Source organism: Cantharellus anzutake, assembly GCF_015039405.1.
Source record: "Cantharellus anzutake strain C23 chromosome Unknown EI90scaffold_37, whole genome shotgun sequence".
Taxonomy (NCBI): domain Eukaryota; kingdom Fungi; phylum Basidiomycota; class Agaricomycetes; order Cantharellales; family Hydnaceae; genus Cantharellus; species Cantharellus anzutake.
The window spans coordinates 345,626-366,302 of NW_024066987.1; the positions used below are offsets into that span (position 1 = coordinate 345,626).

General features: G+C 48.8%; 13 protein-coding genes across 13 annotated transcripts; 7 read left to right on the forward strand and 6 right to left on the reverse strand.

The window, feature by feature from the left end:
* Positions 1-16: 16 nt before the first annotated feature.
* Positions 17-1,325, forward strand: EI90DRAFT_3065795 (uncharacterized protein). The gene is made up of 2 exons (XM_039060910.1): positions 17-316; positions 368-1,325. The coding sequence occupies exons 1-2, from the start codon at positions 71-73 to the stop codon at positions 1,106-1,108; spliced, it is 987 nt and encodes a 328-aa protein (XP_038914047.1). The 5' UTR covers positions 17-70; the 3' UTR covers positions 1,109-1,325.
* On the reverse strand, positions 1,217-2,466 carry EI90DRAFT_1610324 (uncharacterized protein). Its single transcript, XM_039051961.1, has 7 exons — positions 2,405-2,466; positions 2,331-2,345; positions 2,221-2,278; positions 2,079-2,170; positions 1,783-2,016; positions 1,667-1,719; positions 1,217-1,614 (listed from the first exon to the last, which is right to left on the reverse strand). The coding sequence occupies exons 4-7, from the start codon at positions 2,087-2,089 to the stop codon at positions 1,325-1,327; spliced, it is 588 nt and encodes a 195-aa protein (XP_038914048.1). The 5' UTR covers positions 2,090-2,170; positions 2,221-2,278; positions 2,331-2,345; positions 2,405-2,466; the 3' UTR covers positions 1,217-1,324.
* On the reverse strand, positions 2,234-3,054 carry EI90DRAFT_2926879 (SGS-domain-containing protein; the record flags this gene model as incomplete). The annotated part of the gene is made up of 5 exons (XM_039054930.1): positions 2,234-2,278; positions 2,331-2,345; positions 2,405-2,667; positions 2,734-2,899; positions 2,956-3,054. Coding segments are annotated over 5 exons (588 nt in total), but the record flags the coding sequence as incomplete, so codon positions are not given.
* Positions 3,055-3,622: 568 nt separating this feature from the next.
* EI90DRAFT_3065799 (uncharacterized protein) lies at positions 3,623-4,795 on the forward strand (the record flags this gene model as incomplete). The annotated part of the gene is made up of 2 exons (XM_039060911.1): positions 3,623-3,960; positions 4,424-4,795. The coding sequence occupies exons 1-2, from the start codon at positions 3,769-3,771 to the stop codon at positions 4,793-4,795; spliced, it is 564 nt and encodes a 187-aa protein (XP_038914050.1). The 5' UTR covers positions 3,623-3,768.
* Positions 4,784-5,881, reverse strand: EI90DRAFT_1611333 (HCNGP-like protein-domain-containing protein). The gene is made up of 4 exons (XM_039051963.1): positions 5,762-5,881; positions 5,504-5,705; positions 4,885-5,442; positions 4,784-4,819 (listed from the first exon to the last, which is right to left on the reverse strand). Exons 1-3 carry the CDS (start codon positions 5,810-5,812, stop codon positions 5,237-5,239), a joined length of 459 nt encoding a protein of 152 aa, XP_038914051.1. The 5' UTR covers positions 5,813-5,881; the 3' UTR covers positions 4,784-4,819; positions 4,885-5,236.
* A 63-nt stretch (positions 5,882-5,944) lies between these two features.
* EI90DRAFT_2998135 (uncharacterized protein) lies at positions 5,945-7,531 on the forward strand. Its single transcript, XM_039056252.1, has 7 exons — positions 5,945-6,073; positions 6,132-6,331; positions 6,379-6,515; positions 6,566-6,728; positions 6,779-6,888; positions 6,940-7,258; positions 7,321-7,531. Exons 2-6 carry the CDS (start codon positions 6,138-6,140, stop codon positions 7,071-7,073), a joined length of 738 nt encoding a protein of 245 aa, XP_038914052.1. The 5' UTR covers positions 5,945-6,073; positions 6,132-6,137; the 3' UTR covers positions 7,074-7,258; positions 7,321-7,531.
* On the forward strand, positions 7,086-7,784 carry EI90DRAFT_1610823 (uncharacterized protein). The gene is made up of 3 exons (XM_039051962.1): positions 7,086-7,258; positions 7,321-7,397; positions 7,455-7,784. Exons 1-3 carry the CDS (start codon positions 7,245-7,247, stop codon positions 7,730-7,732), a joined length of 369 nt encoding a protein of 122 aa, XP_038914053.1. The 5' UTR covers positions 7,086-7,244; the 3' UTR covers positions 7,733-7,784.
* Positions 7,716-9,591, reverse strand: EI90DRAFT_3155904 (uncharacterized protein; the record flags this gene model as incomplete). Its single annotated transcript, XM_039066024.1, has 4 exons — positions 7,716-8,951; positions 9,001-9,138; positions 9,187-9,304; positions 9,356-9,591. The coding sequence occupies 4 exons, from the start codon at positions 9,589-9,591 to the stop codon at positions 7,836-7,838; spliced, it is 1,608 nt and encodes a 535-aa protein (XP_038914054.1). The 3' UTR covers positions 7,716-7,835.
* A 150-nt stretch (positions 9,592-9,741) lies between these two features.
* On the forward strand, positions 9,742-10,888 carry EI90DRAFT_3146213 (PIN domain-like protein; the record flags this gene model as incomplete). Its single annotated transcript, XM_039065392.1, has 5 exons — positions 9,742-9,818; positions 9,874-9,957; positions 10,011-10,254; positions 10,308-10,562; positions 10,610-10,888. 5 exons carry the CDS (start codon positions 9,742-9,744, stop codon positions 10,886-10,888), a joined length of 939 nt encoding a protein of 312 aa, XP_038914055.1.
* A 1,810-nt stretch (positions 10,889-12,698) lies between these two features.
* Positions 12,699-14,762, reverse strand: EI90DRAFT_2899171 (uncharacterized protein; the record flags this gene model as incomplete). The annotated part of the gene is made up of 4 exons (XM_039054033.1): positions 12,699-12,854; positions 12,918-13,484; positions 13,598-14,203; positions 14,592-14,762. Coding segments are annotated over 4 exons (1,500 nt in total), but the record flags the coding sequence as incomplete, so codon positions are not given.
* Positions 14,763-15,049: 287 nt separating this feature from the next.
* On the forward strand, positions 15,050-15,593 carry EI90DRAFT_3065815 (uncharacterized protein). The gene has a single exon (XM_039060912.1). It carries the CDS (start codon positions 15,107-15,109, stop codon positions 15,575-15,577), a length of 471 nt encoding a protein of 156 aa, XP_038914057.1. The 5' UTR covers positions 15,050-15,106; the 3' UTR covers positions 15,578-15,593.
* Positions 15,594-16,189: 596 nt separating this feature from the next.
* Positions 16,190-17,354, reverse strand: EI90DRAFT_2974652 (uncharacterized protein; the record flags this gene model as incomplete). The annotated part of the gene is made up of 5 exons (XM_039055815.1): positions 16,190-16,312; positions 16,361-16,521; positions 16,574-16,905; positions 16,959-17,180; positions 17,246-17,354. 5 exons carry the CDS (start codon positions 17,352-17,354, stop codon positions 16,255-16,257), a joined length of 882 nt encoding a protein of 293 aa, XP_038914058.1. The 3' UTR covers positions 16,190-16,254.
* EI90DRAFT_3281390 (uncharacterized protein) lies at positions 17,247-20,615 on the forward strand (the record flags this gene model as incomplete). The annotated part of the gene is made up of 14 exons (XM_039066822.1): positions 17,247-17,615; positions 17,669-17,935; positions 17,994-18,385; positions 18,446-18,537; positions 18,588-18,699; positions 18,759-18,978; positions 19,037-19,186; positions 19,241-19,525; positions 19,579-19,697; positions 19,760-19,832; positions 19,884-20,102; positions 20,150-20,250; positions 20,310-20,499; positions 20,554-20,615. The coding sequence occupies exons 1-14, from the start codon at positions 17,366-17,368 to the stop codon at positions 20,613-20,615; spliced, it is 2,532 nt and encodes an 843-aa protein (XP_038914059.1). The 5' UTR covers positions 17,247-17,365.
* Between the last annotated feature and the right edge of the window lie 62 nt (positions 20,616-20,677).

The following is a 20,677-nucleotide window of genomic DNA, read 5'->3' on the forward strand; positions in this document are numbered from 1 at the left end:
TCAGACTTCTAAATGCCACGTGCGTCATAGCCACACATCTATCGTCTTGTCGATCGGCTTGTCAACAGCCATGGAACACAGCGGACCCAAGAGTCCTATGCCCATTGTTCATGTTGACTCTGGGCTCCGAAAACCAGCGCCTCACCCATTTCCAACTTCTGACGGCGGGAGTGTCCTGACATTGAGCTCCAAAGGAAGTTCCACCATCAAGGCAAGCCGCGCCAACATTTTCCATGGCATCCGATTCCCAAGGCCTAAGCCGCCTGAGGAACGGGAGAAGAAGAGACCAAAGACCCCACTAGATTCTAACCCTCCGGTGAGGGATTCTTACCCATCCACATCAAACCTCACTCATAAGATATATTAGGGTTCATCTGCTTTCGGGATACCTGGGCGCCACATTCTAGACACCCTCCACAAAGGAAAAGGGAAGTCCAAGGAGCCGCATCACAATTCAGAGAGCCGAATTCCTACATCTCTCACTCCTGCAGAAGAGTATCGTCGCCTCTATCAGCACAACTTCCCAGATAGACAGCCTCTTCCTCGCGCTTACGGGTCTAGCCCCGCCATTGACCTGGCTACAGCATCGTCACTAGCGTTGCAAGCGCTTATGTCTCCCAATTCCATGCCACCAACCGCTAAAACTTTCCCTTCACACTCGTCTCTCCAGGATACTCCAGTCAACAGCACTGATTTCCTGAACGAGCTAGAGGCGGCCGCCGAGGATGTCATCCCTTCATGGCTTGTTGGGAGTAGTCACATGAAAAAGACCGCAGCATTATTAGCAGTATCGAGCCACACTAATCATGTCTCTTCTGCGCCCCCGCCCAAACTCCATTCCGAATCTCACCAACGGAGGAATTTCCCATCTACTTCCAATTACTGGAGTGAAGATGAGGAAGAGGACATTTCCCCCGATGACAAGGAAGAGGAAGGTCCCTACAGGCGCCCCCCTGTTCGTAGGAAGGATCGACGATCCAAAAACAGAAAACCAAATCCCGAGTATAATTTCGCCACTCGACCCTATGCATTATCATCCAGGCTCCCTTCCGCTCCCGGAGGAAGCATGGCAGGCGCAGATTCTGTAATGCTGGCTCTCAGAATATAACGCCCCGTCAAGGAGACTTAAAGGGTGTAGGTGGGTTTCCTTCCTTTTCCCTTTTTTTTTTCTTTTTTTTAAGTCTGCAAAAAAGTGATGTTGTCTGAATACCCCATTTCGTTTTTGGATCGATTGTTGTATTTATTGGGTATCACTTGGTAGTGTACCGGTCCTGTAGCCGAACCATCATGCATTGACACCCCAACATTGCAAAGCCCCAGAGTACTAAAACCCTTCCCCGCGCCTAAGTCTGTTGAATTTTGGCAGCGTTTCCTTCAGATACTCCGCATGTTTGCGGCGCAGGTCCATCTCCTGAATACGTCCCCTACCGCTCCAAACCCTTCGATCTGCAGAAGGACCATATACAGTCGTGAACTCGTCAAGTATCTCCTCCTGTTCTGGCACTAAAAGGCATCCAACCCCAATAACGCAATAGGACGTGATCCGCATAGTGAAATGCACGCGCGAGCGTATTGAGAATGTATTTCCGTCACCTATTGAAGGGCACTCCACCCCTTTGGACAAGGTCGGCAGCGGTACGCAGAACCGTGAGTGTTGGCTACTTACTGCAGCCTACCTCAAAGAGGTTGTCATCCCCTATTCGCATTGTTTCTTTCCTCCTGGTGTTCATGCATGTGATTAGTCCAGCGAAACCAAGCCGAAACCACGCTAACTAAGTATACCTGTTGATAATGATGACAGCTTCCTCAACAATACAATTTGCGCCAATCACAATCGGACCAGTGATTGCAAAGATAGTGGCTTTGGGATGGATCACAGTGCCTAACAAGGAACTGGTAACCAGACTCAAGGGCAGAAAACACGGCAATGCCTCACCTGAGCCAATCGTGATGTCTCCCCTCAAATCTACATCCTGACAGACGACCGCACGGGAATGGATCGCAAACTTATCCTTTCTTGATGGGCATCAAAGTCAGGGCCATTGAGGAACTGGTTCACAAGCTAGTATCACACATACATCGGGGCCATGACATGTGATGCAACAAGATACTAACCGCCCGGCGCCTATGCCTCCACCATACATGCATCCCATCTTACATACCCTCCCGGCTGAACTCTCATAGTAGGTAGAACTTTCACGCATAAACAATGGCTCATACCATCATCAAATAATCACCATTTTCGCTCCTCAGCGCCCGAAGGAGGCCGGACCTCAACCTAATAGTATATATATAAATTGTGTTCTTTTAATAAGTGCTAGTTCACGAACCTTGCCCCTGGATACCTTGATTGGTCCCCTCTAAGTTACTAAAGTCCTCAATAGGCAAAACAAAATGAACTAACTTCATTCCAGTCTGTCGACAAAGATGTTCCCCCACTTTCAGTATAGCTCTTGAGCATAGCGCGCTTGGTGTCCTCATCTGCATTCGCATATAATTGTTGGAAAAAGCCATTGACCGCCGCATCACCGCCGGCATTTGGATCTTCAGCGCTGGTCTTATCCTTGCCTTCATTCTCAAGAGCGGAAGATGCTAATGCCTCCCAGTTCTTGCCTGATTTAGGCTGGGATTCAGAAGGCAGTGAAGAGGCAAAAGGCGCATTCGGATCTTTTGTTCGGGGAGCTCAAGTTAACTGCGAACCAGCCCCTATTAGGACATGCGGAAAGACAGTACCAGGGAGGTTGATGTCCTGCACAAGACTTCCCCAGCGGATAGCTGCCACTTTGGCTAACACAACTTCGATCTTGACTTGTCCGACACGATAAGTGCATTTGCCTGGATCGACTGTGGAACGCAGGGGATCCAAGACAAGTTCCGAACCACCGTACTTGAAGAAGAACTGGTATGCAAGGTACGAGAATGTAGCACGAAGGGGGAATCGATTACAGGACTCACTTTCCGGGGCTCAAACGCAATCTTGACATCATCTGGGATGGCATTTTTCACGAAGATGCTCAATTCAACCTTCTGGTCTGTCTCGAAGAACGCATGCCTTTGAATGTTGTAGAAAGACGGGGCCACAGAAGCTTAAAAGCGGGAACACACCTTGGCTCCATTGGCAGAAAATACTTATAAGCGTTGGAGAGTTGATGAGATCAAGTTTCAAGATGTTCCGTCGAGTTCTGCGCCATGAGTTTAAATATTAACCAATTAGCACGTGATACATTGATGATGTTGTCGGAAAATCCCGTATATCGTTTAAACGCCCGGGAAACGTTTCATGGCGTTTATTTACAACAACTACCCAACAGCCGATGAGAATACATTGGTCAGATGTGGTGGTACTTTATGTGTTATATGAGACGGATTTTTGACGATTTTGATGCTGTAGGAAGCATTTATGACACATTTATTAAGTTATTAAAAACATATTCAGAGCGTTTGAGGGGTATAAAAACGCATTCAATAATATCAAAAAACGCCATAAACAATTTATCACAACGTTTAGATGCCAAAATTCACCTTTAAACGTCAAATTTTGACGTTTTAAATGTCAAGTCTCGTGCTTTTGATCGATCTCGCGATTTTCCGACAGTCATCTTGATGGACTTATGTACGCCCAGGGCCTCGACGATGGATGTCAGTCGAGGGGGAGTTCTGCTACCACAGCGAACACCTGGCACGGGCCTAAACCTTTACGCGGTGCCCCTGTTTAAAACTAATTAGGCCTCTAACATCTGAAGGGAGGATGACGTGGCCACCGTGGTAATGCCAATCAACCGCAACCCCGTAAGCCCAGAGCCGCACTGGCTGGAGAGATGCAAGAGCACGGGTGCATGTCCCGCCGTCAAGCCAACCCTTCCTTTTTCTTCTTACCACTACCTTTTTGGGATGACGAGCGCGATAGTGGCAACGCCAATGGTGACCTCCGTAAGCCCAGACGGGACTGGCCAGAGGACTGTGGGTTCAAGTCCCACCGTCACCCCAACCCTTCCTTATTCTTCTCTTCTCCACTACCTTTTGGGATGGTGAGGTGCAATAGTGGTAGCGCCAATGGTAGCCTCCATAAGTCCATGGGCAGGCCGGAGGAGTGCAGGTTCAAGTCCTGCCATCACCCCAACACCCTTCTTCCCTCTTTCTCCACTACCTCTTGGGATCATGGGGCGTGATAGTGGTAGCGCCGGGAGGGCCATCACCCAACTCACTTCCTTCTCACTTTCTCCACTACCTCTTAGAGTGATGAGGCGTGATAGTGGTAACGCCAGGCTGCCATCACCGCAAAACTTTCATTTCTCTCCACTACCTCTTCAACCAACGGCCCCTCCACCGCATGTCTTTATTGAACACATGAGCTGGAAGCCACTTAACACCCTCGGCTGCCATCCTAAACACTGAACGGCCAACCGAGACGCAATCTCACAAGAACACGCTTCGCCTCAACCCACCCACAAGAGCTGCTGTCACGCTGAACAGCCAACCAAGACATAGCCAAACCCTAGGCCTTGGGTATCAATCCAACAACACATGGAGCCTTCACCCAATTCACCCGCAAGAACTGTGCCCACACACCCCACTTTCTTCGTCACCTTTCTGGGCTTACAGCAGCAAACCGCGCGCCCCCTGCACTGGGGGTCGCGTGTCTCTTCTATGCACTATTTCTTCACTATGCTTTACATTTCTCCACATCATTTGTTACTATTTTCCAGTGCAGGGGACGCACGTCCTTATGTGTTATCTCTTCACTCCGCTTTACTCTCCATACCACCTGATACTCGATGTCTCATCCACCCATTGACACTTAACTCCTCTCCACCTACTACTTTCCAAACATTTTTCACCCGCGTCATTATAGTACGGCATATGCCGATAGGCACAGATACGTACTTTAAAATGAATACATCCATCCATCCATCCATCCATTATGTGCGCCCACTCAGCTGGATTGAAGTGATGAGCACGGAACAGACAAGAATATGAGATTAAGGCGGCAGATAGGGAAAGATGCGCTGGACAACTAGATAGGCAACTAGCAGAAGAGCGGTTGCAAGTATGGGCGGCGGCTTGGTGTCTGACTGAATAGAAGAGAAGAACCCGCATAGACACCAAAACACAGTGTGGAACTGTCAAGATTTGGAATATTGAGTCTTGAGAGTACACGTATCACAAGTCCCAGAGTAAAGAACAGGTAGAAAGCCAGCGGTAAAATATGTTCTCAATACTAGTCCATCAAATCTGATCACCGTCGATAGCGTGGAGGCTGCAGCGAGGTCTTTGAATGATCATACCTCCCCCGCTGAGGCGGATCCCGTGCGTGCCTCATATCACCCAAACCATCAGTGTTGCTTTCAGGACGAGGGCGTGAAGTTTGAAATTCGATGTGGGCTCTACTCTTGAGCTTCTGAGCAGACTCAATCTGCTGGGATCTAGCCTTCTGTTGGGAAGCTGGCGCACACAACCCGAATGTTTTATCCCTTTCTTAAGCGCAAAAGACAAAAGGACGCACCGAGACTCTCCGCAAACCATTCGTCGCGAACTTCATGTGGATCCCATAGATCCCGAGGAAATTGAGTTCCTTTTTCGTCAATCCCCACAAATTCCACCAATTTCTGGTATATATGGGGGTTTCGAAACGCTTTGTTCGACATCAAATTATCATTAAAGTGTTTTCCTTGAACCTTAAGCGACCGAAATTGTCTTATCTTCGCCTGCACATTTGAACATCAATTCAGAACCTCCAAACTCTTTCACAGATCATGCTTGCCTCGAGTGCTGGGTCACACGGTTCTAATGGCAGCGGTGGGAGCCCATACATCTTGTGCGTTGGTCAACGGTAGAACGCTCTGCTCACTTGTTGGGCGTATCTATTGAAGTACATTCTGCACGTGGTCCTTGTTCCGGGTGGATGTTGGCCAAGTCACGTCACGCTCCACCGAAACGCTTTCTCAAATAATGCCAAGAAAACCATCCCACACCTCACATCGACACAAAGTTGGAACATCACATCGTGGTGGTGCAAGAACTTTTGATGTGACTGAAGACTCGTTGCCCACCTCCTTGGCTACCAACGAACTGCGTGCGTGCATATGTAAAGCGTTTCGTTCTTCTCTACGGTACTCAACCAGGCCGATCAGGGGCGGATGCCTTCTCGATCCGTGTTGCGATGTGGGTATGTTCTTGTCATGAATCCCCCCGAGCTTCTTCTGTGTGACAATGGGATAAACAAGGATTTCGGCCATTGCGACCCAAAGAGATGCAGTGGGAAAAAGTTACAACGATTCGGTATGATCGAGGAACTCAAGGTGGGAGCGCGCTTCCGAGGAGCGGTTCTCAGGTGAGAGACCTCTTGCGAGATACAAACATCCATCAACGTTGTTCTAGTCCGAAGGGAACTATCTGCGTGTCTCCCTCCGATCGGGGACTCGTCGAATCTGCTGGCCTTGCAGTAGTTGAATGCTCATGGGCACGTTTAGAAGAGGTCCCGTTCTCGAGGATTCAGTCGGTAAATGACCGCGTGTGTGAGTCCACGGTGCGCTTATGTGGCCAACCACGCTGACAGAAAAATCAGTGCCGTATCTCATCGCCGCGAACCCCGTGAATTATGGAAAACCATGGCGTCTGAACTGCGTGGAGGCCTTAGCCGCCGCCCTCTCAATCGTCGGTTTGGATGACATGTCTGAGAGACTCTTGGCTAAGTTTGGCTGGGGACATTCGTTCACTGCGCTAAACCAGTGCGTTGGAATGTTTCAAGCGTCACCTTGCTTAGTCTAACTGCGTTTAGGGAATTTATTGATCGCTATCGGACCTGCCACTCGGCTGAGGATGTTCTTAGTATGCAGGAAACAATCCTAGCAGAACTGCAAGACGAATATATAGCAAGACACCCCCCTGGTAAGCCCTGTTCTCCATCAGCTTCAGAACTGGTGTGAATGTAATCCCTAGAAACCGATGGAGAGTTATTACCCAGGGACATCATTTCGCCAGCAGAGGATAGCGATGACGAATCCACCCCAACCAAGAATACTTCCACCGTGGAGACCGATGCTCTAGGCAATTCAGCCGTAGTGATAGTGTAGCGATCAGTATAATTAAACTGCGCGCAACTCTTGTACATCAGTCTCCAGGCTGACCAGACGCGCGCTTATAATTTGAAAGTGAACCTTGATATATTGCAGGATAAGTCACCTGACGCTGTTGAACTTTCTTGCGATTTTGCAAACTGCGCAACAACGCCAAAAGCTCTCCAGATGAAGCTCGTTCGGTGCGTACCCTTCAATGCCATAGTGGATCTTCTCTTGCTAACCTCTCTCCCAATCGTGACAGGTTCTTAATGAAATTGAACAACGAGACCGTCACTCTCGAGCTCAAAGACGGCTCAATAATTCATGGGACGATCACAGGTGCGCCAGGACGTCGTCTATATCACGTAGTATAGACTTAGACAACTGCATCTTCAGGCGTTGATGTTCAAATGAATACACATCTTAAAACCGTTAAAATGACCGCCCGAAACCGTGAACCAACCTCATTCGACACCTTCACTATCAGAGGGAACCATATTCGCTACTTCATCCTCCCTGATTCACTTCCTTTAGACACGCTCTTGGTGGATGACGCACCGAAACCTAAAAATCGTAAAAAGGACGAGGCTCGTGGACGAGGTCGCGGTCGAGGCATTGATCGAGGGAGGGGCAGAGGCGGTCGCGGCGGCGGTCGTGGAAGGGGAAGATTCTGAATATCATTTTCATCCTGTGCTACTAGTGTGTGTCTTTTGTTCAGTATCCCGTGCCTCCTAATGAAAATCGAGTGCCAGTAGTGCTGTACATTAGACGATCATCCTACATAACTATACTCCCAGACCACCGAGGGAACATTGTGCAATCCCTTATATTTTCGATCCCTGTTATCCAGCTGATGAATCTCTCGACACCCATCCCGAATCCACCATGAGGAAATGTCCCAAATCTGCGCAAATCTAAATACCACTCCATATTTCCCTTATCTACCCCATGCATGTCCATCGAAGTGAGAAGATGATTCAATCTGTCTTCCCGTAAGGAGCCTCCAACAAGCTCTCCAACATGGGGAACAAGGAGATCAAAACAGGCAACAGTTTCGATCCCACTTTTTTCATCTGTCGTAAGATCAGAGGGATTGAGGCGCATGTAGAAGGGTTTCTGCTGTGCAGGATAATCTGTAATGAAAACTGGCCCCCCGATCAATGTCCCCGCAAGCCACTTCTCATGTTCACTCTGGAGTGGAATGCCAAGTTTGATCGAATGCAGAAATGAGCCTGGACGCGATGTTTCTTGCTTTTGTAGTTCCAAAATCGCTTCAGCATAAGTCATCCGAACCCATTGATGTTCAAGAGATGCGACTCGAGTAAAATCGTCCCAGGACCCGACTGAATTATTCCCGGAGAGATTTGATGAACGGCCCGACTCTGTTGAAGGATGACGAGTATTTCGTTGGCTAAGTTTCCAAATCAACTCAATCTCCTCTGAGGTGTTTGTCTTTAGCTGCAACAACGCGTCCTTGAGACTATCCTCAACTACCGTCATAACGTCCTCCAAATTCTCGATGAAAGCTATTTCAGCCTCCAACATCGAAAATTCGGAAAGATGTCGATGTGTTTGCGATCCTTCAGCGCGGAATGTGGGCGAAATAGTGAACACTCGCGAGAGAGCGGCGCAAAGGGCTTCCAGATGTAGCTGTGTTGAGACTGTCAAATAAGCGGGCCTATCGAAAAACTCGGGTATTGAGGTGACGCTCCGGGAACCAGTTTCTGGCTGGGCATTTCCGCTGTGATCATACGCGACCTTCGAGTCTTCAACAGAGCAAGATGCCTGGTGTTGACGCAATGCGGATTCGGTGGTAATGCGAAACACCTCCCCCGCCCCTTCACAATCATTGGAGGTCAAGATAGGGGGGTTGACATGTGTAAAATCCCGGTCCTACGAAAGATTGAGAGAAAGCTAACACAGGATCCACAAAAATGCATACTCGAAACCACCGATGCAAGGCGTCAGTCAAGGCATTCCGAATCCGCAACACAGCCAAACCTGTTGGCTCACGAGGTCTCAGGTGGGCATGTTTTCTCGAATGTCGAAGACTATGGTGGTTTTTTTGAAGTGGGTAGGACTGCAAGTACTTTGAAGTGAAGATGCTAGAGAGAAATCAAAAACGAACCGTCACATCGCAAGCCCCAAGTCGGAACAACTCCAAAGCTTGGAGTTCCAGCGCCTGATCGCGTCCAGGACTGCATGCAAGAGTACCAACAGCACGGACCGAATCACCAACGCGCAGGCTACGGTAGAGCGGCTCAGCAATTACCAAAGAAAGATGAACCACTTCCTACTTCTGAATCAAGGTGCGATCCACCACAATTTGTAGATTTACGGGCGATGTACCGTCACCAACCCCCACGAATGACACAGATTTTTGTTTCCGAATGCTCCGAATCCACCCATGAACGGTAATGGCTTGTTGGTGCTGGACGTCCCCAAGAAGTATTTGTCGTACAGTGTATGACAGATTTCTGGCGGGAATCGTTTTCGAATGTTTGGAACAAAGAAGTCGACGTAGTGAGAGCATGTTTATTGTTGTTTACCCACGCGCGGGGCTTCTCATCATACCGAGCAAACGCGACTATTGCAACCTTCACAACGCGTTAATTTTCCTTCCGGAACTATAGGAGGCAGGCCAGGCCACAGGGACGCGTCCTAAGAGCCCTACTAGCCCCGTATGGGCATCCAAGGACTCTTGCCACTGTTAAAGTCCATTCACGAACATCGCAAGCTGTCTGACTTTTCCGGAAAGACGTATGTGCATCCTTCGGGTGGTGTATTTCAAGGCTATTGATTATGGTCTCGATAGGCTGGCTGTAGATGGCTATGTCTGGCTGCATCGGGGGGTATACAGCTGTGCAGCTCAACTCGTCAATGGAGAACCAACTACGAGGTGAGGTGTATGTATGCCATAGAGTATTTAGGACTCACTATCCACTATCCCAGATATGTAGACTTTGCTATGAGCCGGATTCGGCTCCTCTTACATCACAACATAACGCCATACGTAGTCTTTGATGGCGGTCCATTACCAGCAAAGAGGATTACCGAATCTAGACGCCGCCAGTCTCGACAAGAACACCGTGAAGTTGCAATGTGTTTATTGCAACAAGGAAAGAATAACGAAGCATACGAACATCTTGCAAAAGCTGTCGATGTCAGTCCTGAGCTGGCATACCAATTCATCAAGGTTGAGCAAGCTCTGTACCTATTTTGTCCAGATGTTCCAACCATTCCTCTCAGGCATTAAGGGCACATAGAGTACCGTATATTGTCGCCCCTTATGAGGCAGATGCCCAACTTGCATTCCTCGAGATTAATAGCACAGTGGATGGGATCATAACGGAGGATTCAGATTTGCTCGTTTTTGGTTGCAAACTCGTACTTTTTAAGCTTGATTCGGATGGAAACTGCATGTGCATCCGACGCAACCGGTTTTCCACAGTGAGAGAAATCAGTCTTCATGGATGGACGGATCAGCAATTTCGTCACATGGCTGTTGGTACATCTTCTTCGTTCATCTCCAGGTGCTTACCTGCAGACAGATTCTTGCTGGATGTGACTATCTCCCATCTATCCCAGGGCTCGGGCTCAAGACCTCCCACAGATTGTTGCGGAAGTACAAAACTGTTGAAAGGGTCCTGCAGGCTATCAGGGCACAATCCCGCTTAAAAATACCCCCCAACTATTTGGAAGATTTTCGAACCGCAGAACTCGCCTTCATCCGCCAACGGGTCTACGACCCGGATTCTGGGCGTCTCGTTTGTTTAACGCTAGACTCCATCCCCATTGAACAAGGATGTGAAAGATTCATTGGAGAGTAAGTTCATTTCACAATTGGAGTGGTGAAAACTTAGCTTTCACTATTACCTCAGAGACATGGAACCATCACTCGCGCGATTAGTCGCTCAGGGAGACATCAACCCATTGACCTTGTGCGAAATCGTTGACATACAGCCACAATTCCAGCCGGGGGACTCCTCTCTCTCGAAGCCCGCATCCGGTACGCAAATAGCCAAGATCAAAGAAATATGTTCCGAATCACTGCCCATAACACACTACTTTAGTATGTGCAGTTCATCGTAGATGATGGGTTAACTCTTAAAGGATATACAGGGCCAACATCTTCCCCGAATGCATCAACAGGACTTGTGCCTAATGCTGACTCGATATTGGCTGCAAAAGAAAATATTGTGGTTCGACGACCGAAACCGCGAAACTCCTCCACATCCTCAACACCTCCAATCAGTCAGGCGAGGAAACGTAAGCTCGACACCCAAGAGGATAACTTAGATGGCTTTATCACAACCCCCATCTTCAGTCGCTATTTTCGACGTGGGCAGAGGCTCAACACATCTCCTGCTTCCGAAGGAGAGCTAGTTGTGTCTCCAGACGCCCCGCACACTCTCATTTCCGGTGATAATTCAGCAAGGGTGAAATTATCACCTAGGAAATATTCCTTTTCATCCGATTTTGATGAAATTCCGAGTCCTGCCCGCCAACCCAGGTCACCGGAAGGTTCGAAATCACGGTCATTTTCCGATGAAAAGCATCCGCTTCTGGCATTACATGTCTCACCAATGGATCAGCCCAGTCGCAAGCTGCACCAAGATTCACTGCCCTTTCCCGACATGACTGGTGCTGTAGATGGTGTCCAATGTCATGCGGGACGTGGGGCACGGACCACGTTTGTCGACTCACAGCGTCAATATCTTGATGCCGATTGTATCAACGCAGCACACTGTGCCTTGGAAGACCCTTTCGTCTTCAGCGACTCGAGGGATAAGGTGAGAACACAGGATTTGTATAATCAAGCGCACTGAGTCAATATTCGTCGTCCAACTCCAGCGCGAAGCGTCGCTACAAAGTGTCATGCATAGTGCCGAGTTCCCTCACAGTGCAGTGCTGAGCCGCCACACAATGGGTCCAACTCACCTGGACGACACATTTATAGCTTGCCCACCTAGCGGCATTATCACTGGTCACGACAAATACTTCTCCCACCCGCTCAGCTACGAGCGCAATCTGAGGGCCGAACATAAGTGGGTCGTTATTGGCCTGATGATTATAATCTTAACAACTGTGTCCTTAGACCATTACGGCTACGTTGATGATTAAGGATTCGAGAGCATCACAACAAACTCTTGTTCTAGCAGTGAAACTGCTCCCGAGCCAATTGGGATAGAAAATCGGAAATGCTGCAGGAGCGGTTTACATTATGATGCACTCTTTATCCCCCAACGCTTGACTCTTGTAGCCCATTTCCTCGAATGTTGACGGCCCTTTCTTAGCAGGAAGCGCATCACCTGAGGCGATTTTGCTTTTGTCCGCCTCATCTAAAGTCGCCGGGGCTAGCTCTTCGGCTGTAATCTCATTCTGCACGCCCTGAGCTTGAGTAACTGGTTTCAGTTGAACGTCCAAGTCATTTCGTAATTTCGCAGGAGTCAGACGCCGGAGCTTTGTGCGAATTTTACCAGACGATGGGCCTTGAGATTCGGTTGATGGGTGGACTCGTGGCGGACTCAGCAACTCGGGTCGAGATGGTTCTGGTCCTACATCTTGGGGAGTCTCTATCGCTTGTCGGGCAGCCTTTACAACGCGAGTTCCATCTCCAGGGTTAGAAGTTGCCTTGCGCCCGGCAGCTTTGGAGGCTTCACGAGCCAGTGTTCGTTTCCGAATAAGGGTGTTCTGAGCAAGCGAATCATGCTCCTCACGGGACAGGACAGATGGGTTTCGCTCGTTAAGTGCCCTTAATCGTTCGGATGCATCCGTGTTGCCACGTTTGGATGCCTAAGAGAAAGAAATTGTTGAAACATCGCCAAAGGGAGGCATCAAGACAAACTGGATACATACCCTTGTGTACCATTTTCTAGCTACAGCTACGTCGATGTTACATCCAACGCCAACTTCGTGGTAGTAACCCATAGCGAACTCCGCAATGGGGAAACCCCTCCTGGCAGCCTTCTCTGCAAAGGTAAATGCCAAGTGCTCATCCTTATCGAAGCAGCCTTCCGCCCCACAAAGGAACCACTTGCTCAACGCCATATCTGCTTCCTCTTCTCCCTGTTGGCTGGCGAGGCTGTAATACTGAACGCTTAGTAATGGGTCGTAAGGACAGCCCATCTTTGAATATTCATATGCCCATCCAGCCTTACATTGAGCAGGTGCGAAATTCAAATAGGCAGCATGCTCAATGTACCGTCGAGCTTCTATCATTCGTGGCTCGGCGTGTGAGTTAGGAAGGTATGGCGCGAAGGTAGAAGCGGGCAGTTCCAAGTGGGAATACTCTCCCAATAGCAACATTCCAAAAACGTACGCTGGTTGGGGTGTATCCACGTCGGACCAATCTGCAGCGTGCTTCAGCAGTGGAATGGCGGCTCGCTGGTTAATCGACAATCCCAACTGGCCAAGAAGCTGCGCCTGGAAAAACATAAGCTGTCTATTTGCGATCAATCCCCGCGCAAAGTTGGAACGTACCATTCCCATTCGCTACCCAAGAGCAGATTTAGCAACTAGCGTACTGACTAGAATACAATACCTACATAAAGGCAGTTCTTCTCTTCGATTTTAACGCCACGTTCATAACACTCTCTGGCCTTTTCAATCTGGTTCACTCCTTCGTAGTCCCTACCAATCCTGAACCATGCGGGGTCAAAGCTGTTTCGAGCGGCGGTTTCGAAGTCCTTGAACGCCGCCCGGAGATCTCGCTTGATGTAAGCAGGAAACGATCCTGACGCCGCCAGCGTTCCCCGGAGATAAATAGCTTCTGCCGCATACGGGTATAATGGCTTTCCAGGAATCTGGCTCAAAGAAAGAATGTGCTGAATGGCTTGGTCCACTAGCACCTCGAGTCGAGGATCCAAGTTGGGTGCCAAATTGTCATTATAGAGCCGCCTTTCGCTGATCTGAATTCTCTCAACGAGATCAAGGACTTGCTTTGACCATGATACCTGGCGCGAAGGGTTATTGATGGTTTTAACTGACTGAGCTGCGGAGGAAAGCGAAGGTTGCGTAGGCAAGGACACAGTGAGCACCGGAGGATCGCCTAAGGAAGGCAAAGGATTGATGGGTGCAAATGGTATGAGTAAAGGACGAAATACTGCTGGAGCTGTGACATCATATCTTTTATCCCCATTAGGCTGCCCGTTAGCCGGCCGAGGTGAGAGATGTTGGTGTTGGGCAGCCACTAGAGGAATCGTCTGGGAAACAACCGGAGACAGCGGATATGAAATAGAGCGGTCTATAACAGGCGGTGCTTGTGGCAGTAAATGAGGTGCTGGGGAGAGAGGAGGAACAGAGCCTGGTGACACCAGAGAAGAGATCGCGGTTTGGTACGTGGGATCTGGTGGTAATCTGAGCGCATCGAGAGCTAATGGTTCCCTCGATAGGTTCATGTATGGTGTTGTGAAAGCATCATTGCCGAAGTTCGGAACAGGAAAGGAAGGTGAAAGGGAACTCTCCAGAGATCGGGTAATCTATCCTCCGTGTTTTGAGATTGAGAACAGTAGCGAGGAAAAGAAAACTTACATCTCCAGGTGTGCTGCTGTAAGATCGTTGTGGCACTGGGGATGCTAGAGGAGTATGGAGGCGGGGTAAAGATTGGAGAGGTAATGGCGGCGGCGGCGGCGGCGGCGGGATGAGGGGGCGCTCCTGAGAGGGGGATCGAACGAAACCGGGAGGCAGAGGCGGAACTGGAGGAGCCAAATCTCCTGAATTCTGAGTACTGGAGGAGTGTGGACGAGGAGGGACGGGAGGCGCCGCCATGAATCTCCAGTAGATTTGAGTCCTAAGGAAACTTGCAACTTATACGAGAAATAAGCGATTGTTCCCACTGCGGTGAAGGGATTGCCTGCGGTGCTGTGCTCGATCGCTGTGCTGGTGCTGCGTATGGTTGTTGCATAAACGTACTTGTGATGAAATGATTATATAAACATTATTATTATTTCAAGATTTATCGGATAAAATGGCTTAACCTCACAGCCACCCGAAACGATGTCCACCTTCATCCATACCCTCACGGACGCGTCAGAAGAATTAATAACATGCCAGGCCCACAAACCGCCCCAAGTCATTTCTCTACGCCTACACGACCCATCCCAACGAAGCTTCCACGGTCACCTTTATTTTCCTCTTTCCCGATCCCCCTGTTTCATTTCAACTTCTTTCATCCTCTACTACCCATAAGCCCACGACAACCCCGCCCACGACCTATTTTCATGCATGTTCCCGATTCGTTCCATTTCTTTTCACACCCTCACACCTCCAACAACTTAACATTACCTCCATGTTCACCTCGAGTCTCGATGCATCTCCTTATAACCCATCCAAGACCCATAAAATTCTCACAGTATCTCTCTTACACAAACCCATTTTCCAATCTCTTTCGCATTTCCATCATTTGCCTCCGAAATTTAATGTTCACAGTAGCAATTTCTCAACAACTGCTAAGCCTTCTCACCTCATGCATAACCTTCTGCTGTATGATACCATTACACATACATGCCAAATATTAGCCAAATTGGGTTTGCAGTTGTTGCAGCAAACACTGAATGCACATTTTAACACACATCTTATAGTGTAAAAATACAAAGAGAAAGCCATAGAAGTGCAGTAACGGAATGCGGACCCCAATTAAGCGCTGGACAGTATATAAAGATGCCTTGGAATAATTAGACATGATAGTGTGTGCATCGGCAACTTGGTGACAATCACTTTTCATGGTATGAATTTCAGAGGTCAGTAGATTCACCATAATGCTACGGAAACTTTATCAATCCTTCCTAAAATTTACATACACAGAAATGAGATGGTACTCTATTACGCAAAATTTTTTATTGAATTTTTTTTATTACATAGCGAGATTCTGGTCTAGCCTCCAAAAGCGTGAATTTCGGAGGCAAATGACTGTAATACGACGGGCTCGGATACGTGCTTCCAGATGATCACCGCCAACCAACCAGCCCGGCGGTCGTCCGTCGGCTACAAGTAACACCTCATGCCTGCCCTGGCAGCACTCGTTGGCAGAAAAGTAGTCCCCATCAGCAACACAATCACGCCGCTACCCCGGAACCCAACTGCGGACGCAGCACCTGTGCGTAAATCCAAACACAAGTTGCGAATTAATTCGGTCTCTAAAATAAAGCTGAGCTGATCGCGTCAAAGCAAAGTATTTTCCGAATGCTGAAACCTGTCACTCTGCGAACACCCGCACCCGAGGTGTGGCAGGATCCCAGGGCCCGTGTATCTCACTAACACATGACTCAGTAAGTGTTATCCACAAAGCGCATACGACATACTTCTTGAATCTTTGTGCCCATATGAATAAACCAGGGCACGCAAAGGAGACAAAACTCAGGGTAAATATCATCCAATGGGAAAGTTGAGTCGATATAGATCGCATCAGATCGGACGCATAGAATGATATAGCGACGGAAAGGGTTAATCTGGGCAATGGATGCTGGCGTTACCGCTGCGTGAGCGAAGTGTCCCATTGTGTGCATGCAGCTTACCACTAAACGGGAACGAATAAGAGGGTAAACCCCGAACAACTCAAAAGCAAGCAGTGTCAACGCGAAGACACCTTCATTTGTTTCAAGGCGCGATGCCAGTACCACTCCCGCACAAATGGCCGCATTCATTGACAAAATAGCTGTGAGTTTGTACAGCCCAGAAGGCGATACCTTATAGTCTGCAAGGAGTATATGAAGAATGAAGAGCATCGCAGCTAGAGCCCATATGGAATCCGAAGAGGATGCCTCCGTTAGCGTTTTGAGGACTGGGGTAGCGGCAGTTAAGGCAAGGAACACGAGGATTGAGGGCTTCGCAGCATCTGCAGAACAAACTGGTCAGCGACATTGAGTCAGAGGAAGGTTGAAGTCTGTCCATGCCACACACATGGCATGCTGAACTTTCCAACAAGCCCACTGTCCATCCGTTCCCAAGCAATGGTGCCCATAACAAAACTCATTACACAGGTCCAAATAAGAAGCCGTGGGTCAAGAGAACGCCCAAGCAAATGACAAAACGTCGCGATGAAGACGAAGACAATGGCGAGGGTCTGAGTGACAGAACATGTATCCAAGACAAGATCAAAATACGAGTGAACTCGAACCCGTGCTTCGCAGACACAGTGACCGAGTGTCAACAGTCGAGTTCTGGTCTACCCTATGAATCACACCCACCATTGCGCCTGAAAGCTGGATTAAAAGTGCCCGGCACATAATTATCCGGATATCCTTGCTTTTTCCATAAAGCTCTCTCCCACTGGCCCTCTTCGGTGGACTGGTGCATTTACTTGTTTGATGACTCAATGCTTACGTAATTGGTGCTTTTGGTTGATGCTGCTGCCTGTGGACCATATTCCACAACCTCCCCACACTGCTGGGAAACGTCTTTCTGGGCCGAGGGCGGCCATCGATCTGTCTCAAATACCATCCGTGGCCGACACCTATCTCGCCGACCAGAGTATCTGGACTAAAGAGCCATTCTTGACGTGCCAAACTGAACGGACGATCCCACTTTCGGCGTCAGAGTACAATGCGGTTGATCAAGGTAACTCTTTTTTCTGCATCTCGCCCTAACAACCTTTGGACGTCAACTCTCAGGTAATTCAAGCCCAAAGTTTGTTCGTGCCTCGACCTACGCATTCCCACACTCCGCCCACCTGGCATCTTCGTGCCACATCCCTTTGGGCTTCGTGTTTCAACCCTTTGCAGAGCAACGTTCAGAGGAAAATGCAATCCCGTTGGTTTCATTTGATGGCAACGGTCCGCTCCGTTGTCTGGAATGTCGCACATATGTGAATCCTTGGTTCAGATGGACGTCTGGCGGGCAGAAATGGATGTGTAACATATGCGGCACTGAAGCTCAAGGTAATTCTGCCTCATTTACACCGTAATTTTACACTAATCCGTGTTGATGTGCATGTAGTTGATCCTAGCTACTTTAGTCCTTTGGGTTCTGATGGACGAAGAGTCGATCTCTCTGATAGGTTGGAATTGACATCAGGGACAGCAGATTTCAAGGTTCCTGAACCATATTTTTCCACCCCCCCGCCTCCCCGAATATTTCCAACCTTACCGAATATGGCTTCTCCACTCGTGCCGGTCACGTCCCCGAGAGTCCCAACCGCGATGCGTGTCCTTTTTGTGATCGAATGCAGTCCGCTCGCCGTCGCTAGTGGCCTTCTCTCCGAGATTTGCAAATCGATAGAAGATGTTTTATATCAGAATGACCAAAACGTTTCGGGGAAGTCTGGCTTGGCGGACTGCGCTGTCGGTTTCTTGACATTTAACGAGACCCTCCAGTTCTATGATCTTTCTGTGCGTACGTTACAAAGATCGACTGTGATATCATCCCCCTTTTAATCTCTGACTCGCCAGAGCTGTGCGCCCAAGGAACTCGTTGTTGCGGACTTGGATGACGTATTCACTCCACTGCATTCTGGGCTCTTTGTCAACCCATTTGAGTCACGGTCCGTACTGTGACATCCCTGCGTTTCCTTGCCCCTGAGGACTACTCTAGGACAGCTGTATCAAATCTCCTCACTTATCTCACCCGATCGCCCTGGTCTTCCCACGGCGATACTAATGCTGTGGTACTTGGACCTGCACTTAAAGGCGCGCTTTCAGTTTTGGTCAGTCATTGATCCCTTGCTTCATTAATGACCATCCAACGAACAGAGGGCTGTATCAGCTAGACATTGGAGGCATGGTAATGCTATTCCACACAAGCTCTTCCAACGCCAGTGTTGGCCCCTCTACACCACTCAGCGCGACAAGATCTGATCAAGATCCCTCTGTGTTTCTCTCAGAGCCCTCATTTTGGCGTGATGTCGGCGAAGAGTTTGCGGGAGCGGGTGTTGGAGTCCACCTCTTTTTGTTCCCCGCATCTATAATCAACGTGGCTGCCATAGGTTTTTACCCTCACCTCTCTAGTATTTGCTTCCACTCAATGTACCCCACTTATGGAAGGAAGTATAGCAGCGATCACGGGTGGCGATATTTTCTATCACCCAAATTTCCAACTTGAACGCGATGCAGCTATGCTGCGAAGTGAAATTCGTCGCGTAGCTTCGCGTGAAACCGTGTACGACGTTACATTGGTTGCGCGTATTTCTTCAGGCAAGTATTGTCAAACTGATAAGCCTGGCGCTTCATTCATGAGATGATCTATAGCCCTTCGGCCTTCATCGTATGCTGGGAACTTTTATGAGACCCCCACTTCAGAAATCAAGTTGGGTACACTCGATTCAGACAAATCTATCGTCGTCGAGATGTCGCACAATAATGACTTGGACATAAATAAAGACATCTACGTTCAGCTTGCAGTGCTGCATACGTCCCGTTCTGGTGAGCGACGTGTTAGAACTGTCAATTTGGCACTAGGGACATCCAGCCTGGCCGCAAACGTCTTCCGATACGCTGATATTGACGCATGCACCATAATTCTTTACAAGCAAGGTACACTTGGTTAAAATGATTGTAAAATTTCCTTCTCACTCTTCATGGTGCAGTGCTCTCCAGACTGGCTTCAAAATCACTGGATGCCGTCAAGGAAGCGTTAACCATGGATTGTGCAACACTTTTGTTAGCGTACCGTCAACATTGTGCGGCGTCGACCCGTCCAACCCAGGTAACTCCCGAGCATGTAATCTTTGTATCGCACGTTGCCAGATCTGCTTCCCGTCGCCGTAGTTGATAATTCCTGAGGCGTTCAAGATTCTTCCAGTGTATGCACTAGGTATCCTGAAGCATCCTGCGCTCCGAGGTTATTGTCTTGCATCTTTCATTTCCACTACTCAAAATTCTATTGTTGCAGGAGGCTCAGTCTCTCCCGAGCTGCGGAACTATTTTCGCATCAAAGCTAATTCCATGACCACTCCTAGGAGCATCTGGAGTTTGTATCCGAAGATGTTTGCGTTGCACGATCTTGACTCATTTGTTGGAATGCCCGATCCGAATACCGGGTGGATCCCAATTCCACGTTACATTCCTGCGTCTCACAAGTTCATGGAGTCTCACGGGATCTACTTGATTGGTGGGTTCTCTACCTGATACTCGGTCCACATACTGATTCGTGGTTAGACAATGGCGAGCTTACTGTACTTTGGGTTGGAGCCAACACCTCACCGATGCACCTCCGGGCTCTCTTCAATGCGGATGACGTTTACGACATGCCGGGCACTGTAAGTACTACGTTTCTGAATGGATACGACCAATGTAAAGCGTTGCATGATGCATGAAGCACAATACGCCATCTTCTTCGTCACACTTGGCGCAGCAACTGAGGAACATCGTTTCGGTCTTGGAGAGACACCGAGGAGGAATAGTCCAGCCGTTTCTTGTTGCACGTCAGAACATGGACGGCTCGGAGCTACAGATGGGCGACATGCTAGTGGAGGATGAGAATAACGCAGCAATGTCGTACATCGATTGTCAGTCAGATGCCCTGTCTCTGAGCACTCCTCTCTCCAACGATTTCTCTGCAGATATATGTCACCTCCATAAGATTATATATTCTGCGGTGAGTGCAAGCAATTCGTTTTGTTGATTTTGAATTCACCTCGGCTCCATCTCTAAAGCTAACATCGAATAGAGGCGTAGGCGAATCCA

What these genes read in the sequence shown, in the direction of transcription:
- EI90DRAFT_3065795 (XM_039060910.1), top strand. Translation starts at nt 71, where the DNA reads ATGGAACACAGCGGACCCAAGAGTCCTATGCCCATTGTTCATGTTGAC. An exon ending in CACTAGATTCTAACCCTCCG is followed by an intron (nt 317 to 367) that starts GTGAGGGATTCT and finishes AAGATATATTAG; the next exon opens with GGTTCATCTGCTTTCGGGAT.
- EI90DRAFT_1610324 (XM_039051961.1), bottom strand. An exon ending in GCTGTCATCATTATCAACAG is followed by an intron (nt 1,720 to 1,782) that starts GTATACTTAGTT and finishes CATGAACACCAG; the next exon opens with GAGGAAAGAAACAATGCGAA. An exon ending in CCTCTTTGAGGTAGGCTGCA is followed by an intron (nt 1,615 to 1,666) that starts GTAAGTAGCCAA and finishes CCTTGTCCAAAG; the next exon opens with GGGTGGAGTGCCCTTCAATA.
- EI90DRAFT_1611333 (XM_039051963.1), bottom strand. Translation starts at nt 5,812, where the DNA reads ATGTATGGGCTCCCACCGCTGCCATTAGAACCGTGTGACCCAGCACTC. An exon ending in CGTGTGACCCAGCACTCGAG is followed by an intron (nt 5,706 to 5,761) that starts GCAAGCATGATC and finishes TCAAATGTGCAG; the next exon opens with GCGAAGATAAGACAATTTCG. An exon ending in ATGGTTTGCGGAGAGTCTCG is followed by an intron (nt 5,443 to 5,503) that starts GTGCGTCCTTTT and finishes TGTGTGCGCCAG; the next exon opens with CTTCCCAACAGAAGGCTAGA.
- EI90DRAFT_2998135 (XM_039056252.1), top strand. Translation starts at nt 6,138, where the DNA reads ATGCCTTCTCGATCCGTGTTGCGATGTGGGTATGTTCTTGTCATGAAT. An exon ending in TTCCGAGGAGCGGTTCTCAG is followed by an intron (nt 6,332 to 6,378) that starts GTGAGAGACCTC and finishes ACGTTGTTCTAG; the next exon opens with TCCGAAGGGAACTATCTGCG. An exon ending in TCGTTCACTGCGCTAAACCA is followed by an intron (nt 6,729 to 6,778) that starts GTGCGTTGGAAT and finishes AACTGCGTTTAG; the next exon opens with GGAATTTATTGATCGCTATC.
- EI90DRAFT_1610823 (XM_039051962.1), top strand. An exon ending in AATTCATGGGACGATCACAG is followed by an intron (nt 7,398 to 7,454) that starts GTGCGCCAGGAC and finishes CTGCATCTTCAG; the next exon opens with GCGTTGATGTTCAAATGAAT.
- EI90DRAFT_3065815 (XM_039060912.1), top strand. Translation starts at nt 15,107, where the DNA reads ATGCCAGGCCCACAAACCGCCCCAAGTCATTTCTCTACGCCTACACGA.